The 5,929-nt window shown below is 42.6% G+C and overlaps 1 protein-coding gene across 1 annotated transcript in view; it reads right to left on the reverse strand.

Annotated features, from left to right (window-relative positions):
• Positions 1–5,929, reverse strand: part of acox3 (acyl-CoA oxidase 3, pristanoyl) — a 23,444-nt gene that overhangs the window by 14,016 nt on the left and 3,499 nt on the right. The window contains exons 4-6 of the mRNA XM_013915844.1: positions 5,243–5,342; positions 3,920–4,063; positions 1,520–1,609 (exon numbers count right to left, since the gene is read on the reverse strand). Coding sequence (XP_013771298.1) covers positions 1,520–1,609; positions 3,920–4,063; positions 5,243–5,342 — 334 coding nt within the window. The remainder of the gene's footprint in view (positions 1–1,519; positions 1,610–3,919; positions 4,064–5,242; positions 5,343–5,929) is intronic.

Raw genomic sequence — 5,929 nt, forward strand, 5'->3', positions numbered from 1 at the left:
TAAAACTGAGAAATCGAGGAGGATGAGGATGTTGATGATGATTTATTTTTCACTTGCAGTTGCCTGCAGCGAAATTAGACCTCTTCCAGCCATACATACATTACACAAACGTCACATCGGTGAGACAGGTCAGAACAGGTAGCATAAAGAAAAACAATGAAATGTCCCCTCTTCTTTTTGCGTTATCAATTGCTCCATTGGTGATTAAGCTGCGAGCTGACAGTTGCATTAAGGGCATCATCAGAGCTGACCAGGAGCACAAAATATCCTTATATGCTGACGACTTCCTGCTGTATATGTCAGAGCCTTTATCTTCTCTTCCCCGTGCTCTCGCCATTTTTGAATGTTTTGGCAAACTTTCAGGTTACAAGTTGAACCTGCATAAAAGTGAACTTCTCTGTGTCCACTCTGTAGCCAGGAAGGTTTCATTTTCAAATTTCCAATTTAAAGTTAAATCAGAGTATGTGACCTATCGGGGGTTAAGGTTACCCACTCATACAAAGGTCTTTATGAAAGAAACTTTGTCGCGCTGCTTGAGAATACGCAGACTGATCTTCAGAGATGGACCAGTTTACCACTGTCATTAACTGGCTGCATCAGTTCTATCAAAATGAACATACGACCCAAGTTCCTTTAATTATTTCAATGTAACCCATGCTACTTACCCAATAAGTATTTTATAACACTGACTAAGCATATCTCTGCATTTATTTGGAATGGCAAAAGTCCACGAACTCGTAAAGATTTCATGCAGAGGACTAGGCCAAACTTTCAGTCTTATTATTGGGCAGCAAATATTTGAAATATGCTGCACTGGATGAGTAGTTTCACTACAGAGACTCCAGCTTGGCTCCAAATTGAGTCATTGAGTCAAACGTGCCTATGAGCTTTGTTGAGTGCAGCTCTCCCATTAGAACTGTACGACTATAAACGTAACCCTTTGCTGTATGACTCGCTCAGAATCTGGGTGCAAAGGTTTGGGTTACACTTAATGTCAATTAAAGCACCGATCAGCTCAAATCATATGTTCCCTCCATGATGGACTCTGCCTTTAAAATATGGGAAAGTAATGGCCTTAGAAATATCAAAGACCTTTGTGTAGATGGGATTGTTGCCTCGTTCACGCAGCTCCTGAAGCAGTTTAATGTTCCTCTGGAGCATTTTTTACGCTATTTACAAATTCTCCACTTTGTAAAGAGTCGATTTCCTTTATTTCCGGAACTACCTGAGGAAACGTCTTTGGATAAAATTATTAATATAAACATTCATAATACCGCCCACCCCTAAGACACAGTCATACAGTCTACATGTCAAATGTGTGGTTAAAAAGATTCATGAAGATAACTGTAATGTTCTTTCAGTACTCTGAAGCACTGTGTACCACTCCAGCAGACCAACAACTCTACCTGGTGACTGCAATAGCCAGTGAGAACATATTTCCACAACATCAAGGGCATCGTGTCTTTATTTGCTTGTGTTTTCCATCTTATTTTACAAATGCAGCATGTGCAGTCACCTACCCATTATCCAGTCCGTTCTGACCCAGCTTCTTCCCCATGTCTCCGACCAGCACACCAGGCAAAGCCAGCAGGGTCTTGGGATCTCTCAGCTGGAGCAGAGTGAATACAGCTAAACTGGCTGTGTGTCAAATAATACACAAATCTACACAAACAGCTGAAAATAACACAGTATAAGATACCTGCAGTATGACAACTCTGCTGATCATACATGATTTCTAACGCTTTTAGAAATCGTGGTGTTCAAGTCTTTTCACACAGTTATCATTTTTAAGAAATAATGAAAATAACACACCATTTTGCTTTTATTTAAAATAAATAGTCTTTTGTATGCATCTTCCTTTTTGTAAGCGCCATGCAGCCCATGTTGTAGGTTATGCACAGCGCACAAGTGAGCGATAGCAGAGTCCAGGCAGGGTAGGTTGACATGAGGATTTGTGACAGAAGAATAGCAGTAAGAGTGAAAAGGAAAGGTTTATCTGGTGGACGTGAGACCTGCTGACAGGATGACAAGCTGGAGGTGGCAGAGTGGGAGATACTAAGGCTTCTTTATTGAGAGTGAAGAGAATAGACCAAATTAGGAATGACATAAATTAGAGAGACAGCACAGGTCAAGCATTCTGGAGACAAAATTAGACAGACATGCAAGCAACAGGAAAAGAGGAACCACAGAAAAGATTTACATGTCCTCCAGTAAGGGAAGACGTGTAGAGGGCTGCTGTAACGAGAGGATGCTTGGGACGGGGTGAGACGGAGGCAGATATCTGCTGTGGTGCAGCTGAAAGAAAGTTACTTGAGGGACGCCATCTGAGCTTGAACAATGATCAGGTACTAGAGATGAGCAGAGCGAGGCGCGTACGGAGGTTTCAAAACAATCTGAATCCCATCTCCACAGTGACACCTGCTGGCCAATGTGGCTATTGCAACCCTGTGAAACCGTAACACAGACAAGTCCAGCACAATTCCTAACAAAGCTACTTATTGCACCAGACTGTCAATAATGGTGACCAGCACACACTGTGGGGAAATCCCCGCACAAACAAGGCAAGAAAATATTGAGCCTGCTGCAACTGTAATGAACAGGGATGGGAATTGAGAAAACCAGTTCCCAGTAGTCCAATTCCTTGGACTTGTTAGTCTGCCTATCGATCCAGTTCTAGCACTCGCACTACAATCAGCTGATTTCAGTCTGCGGGTCAGAGGAGGAAAACAGCGACACAGTCTAGAGCGTGGATATGGACGTTTACATTTATTGCACAAAAGGATGAGATAAACGGTAAAGTGGGACAGAAACAACCGCAGAATGTTCCTCACACAACTTTGATTCTTTGCAAGCATCTGCCAATAGAGCATGCTAACGCTAAGCTAGCTAAGAACACAGAGTGAAAGCTGAATGAGTGCCGAGCCCAGCAGCCATCTTTTCTTTTTGCAGTCAGCTTTGAATTCTACTAAGACAAAGACCTTAGAGATGGAAGATTTGTGCTGGCGTGTGGAGTTGTAGCCTCGTTGTTATTTTTATTGTTAGCTTTTTTACAGAGCAACTTGCAACTAATGTAACAAGTAGTATAATAAATATCCTTTTCCCAGGAGTAATTAAGTATCATACTGCATTACTTTTAAGTGTTCTGTGAAACGTGTAATCACAACAAAGAAGGTAAACACCTCAACAACCGTGGACACACATCTGACCCACAGCATGGAATTAATCTGCATGACTGTCATTTCTTTCCTGCTGCTTAGCAACGGCGGTGACTCTCAAAACAAAGTGAACAAGAACCCAGTGAGACTCGATAAGAGGACAGATAAGGTATCAAACTGATATTGATAATGGAATCAGAATCACTACATTCTTATCAATTCCCATCACCAGTAATGAACAGAGTGCTTCAGCAAAATCCTCCCTCTGTTAACATTTGTGTTGCTCACAATAACTCAATAAAATAAAACATAAATGATAATATTAAGTATAACCACAGGTTTTTTGTTAGCTTGCTCACAGCCCTCAGAACTTTCTAGGAGCTCATGTCATCAGGTTTCCTCTACACACTGTCAAGTACAGCAAGTAGCTGGCATGTGTTAACTTTTATTTTTAATTAGTTTAAAATTATATTTAAATGAAAAAATGTAATTTGTTTCCTTCTTTATAAAAAGAAACATTTGTTTACAGGGTCTAATTCTGATCAAGCTCGACACAGTGTCAAAACAGCAGTAGTGAGCTTCACATCAGTTACTAGAAACTTAGCTGTGAGGTCTCCTATGGCTCTGAACACTGTTGGAGTGGATGGTCTTATTTCAATAGCTACCTGACAACACAAAAGCTCTTGGACTTGCTGATAGTTGCCTTGTACCTTGTGATGCAAGCAGCCATTTCTTTAAAGATATTCAAATTCACCAGAACTCACCGGGACAACAAAAGAGTGCAGTCCGTGGCACACCTGATCAGGTGTGTAGAGCTGAGCATACACCACAGCATGGGTAGCAGTCTTTCCCAGGTTCCCCACCCAGAACTTTGCAGCCTCAAAGTCCGGAGAGTTGATCACAAACTCCTACAGAAGAGAAACAGAAATCAGTTCAAGTGAGGAGAAATTAAAATTCCTCCATGTGACCCTCAATTAGTCAAATGAAAAGTCAGCTATTAGAGACACACTGTATGACCTAAGGGGTGCGCTCTCAAATGCCCTCATAATTTTAAATTAAAATTTTATTTGATTTCATTATTTTATGACATGATCGCATGAAACGGCCAAAAGTCGACAGTTAAAATTAAGCTCACAACTTTAACAAACTTATATAAAAGTCTTAAAATGTAATGTTGTTGGTTGGAAGTGGAAGAGAAAGCTTAGCAACTTCTAGATAAGAGCCCAGATGAAGCATTTCTGGAGGGTGTAGCTGTAAAAGGGAGTTTTTCCTTCCCACTGTTGCCAGAGCGCTTGCTCATTAGGGGTGTCTGATTTTGGGGGTTTCTGTATTATTGTAAGGTCTTTATCTTACAGTATTAAATGCCTTCAGGCGACTGTCGTTGTGATTTGCCACTATATAAGTAAAATTTAATTGAACTGGATCTACAGCGCAGAGCCCCACACCATAACCACAGTGGCACAGTGCAGTCAGACAAATGCCATTTTCCAGACGACCACCAAACCACGACTGCTCGATCAGATCAGCAGTAGGAGAAGCAGTATGAGAAAATACCTACCAATCCTGGAGACCGAGCAATACTGGAAGACCATATGGGAGAAGGACGATACTTAACAACAACGCTCAGTGACCATAAGAGTAGACCACAGCAACCTCCTGAACAGGATCCAGTAACCATCACAGTGGCAAACATCCAAGAAAGAGTCTTCAGCATGAACAGCTGGAGAACACCAGGCCCTGATGATCCAAACCCACTGGCTGAAGCAGCAAACTGCACTCCATGAGCACCTGGCAGCACAAATGAACCAGCTGCTATGGAAAAGACATGCTCAGAAGGGCTAACGAAAGGCAAAACAGCAGCTACTGGTAGACAGAGCAGTAGCCCGAGACCGTAAGACCAGACTGACCGACCTGTGCACCGCCTGTATTGACTACAAGAAAGCCTCAATGACTCAATGCTCCACACATGGATCCTGGAATTCTTAGGGATCAAGGGGACCCTCAGAACCTACAGTGGGGATGTGAAGAACAACACTAGAGGCCAACTTCAAGCTAATAGCGCAAGTGGCATCAAGTGCACGATCTACCAAGGAGATGCTCTCCCCCCACTGTTCTTCATAAGCCTGAACCCCCTCGGTGAAGTCATCAAATCTGGCTGTGGATACCTCCTCTACATGGATGACTGTACTCCAAGAGTGAACGAGACATTGATTAACTGATCTATACCACTAGGATCTACAGCAATGACACTGGAATGTCATTCGAACATGAGCAGTGTAGTTGGATGGTAACAAAAACAGGGAATAATCAGCTAGTCAAAGGAGGACAAGCCCGACCTCAGCATGCATGAAGGGTTTCACTCCAAAGCACCCTGAGACTACACGCTAAGGCGAAGTAAGGTTGCCATGGACTACTGTGTGTAAAAAACACTTCTCAAGATGAAACTACAAAGATCCATGAGTACATTAGGAAGATGGCCACATCCGATTATGTGTTTAGTGAATTCCTCAGGCAGCAGAAACCCAAGAAAGATGAAGAGCGAGAAGTGGAACCATCATGGAAGAAGAGGCCCCTGCATGGCATGTACAACCAGCAGACAGAAAGTGGCTGATATCAAAAAACCCCAGGAAGTGGTTCCTGTGGTACTCTGAGCATTTGGTGCAGTAACCCCAGAAATGGGAAGTTGGCTCCAGCAGTTCCCAGGAATGACATCCAAAACCCATCCAGATAAAGACTGCCTGCAAGGTGGTGTGTGTGTGTGTGTGTGTGTGTGT

The sequence above is a fragment of the Pundamilia nyererei genome, unplaced genomic scaffold, assembly GCF_000239375.1.
Source record: "Pundamilia nyererei isolate P.nyererei 1_Seehausen unplaced genomic scaffold, PunNye1.0 scaffold00377, whole genome shotgun sequence".
In the NCBI taxonomy this organism is placed as follows: Eukaryota; Metazoa; Chordata; class Actinopteri; order Cichliformes; family Cichlidae; genus Pundamilia; species Pundamilia nyererei.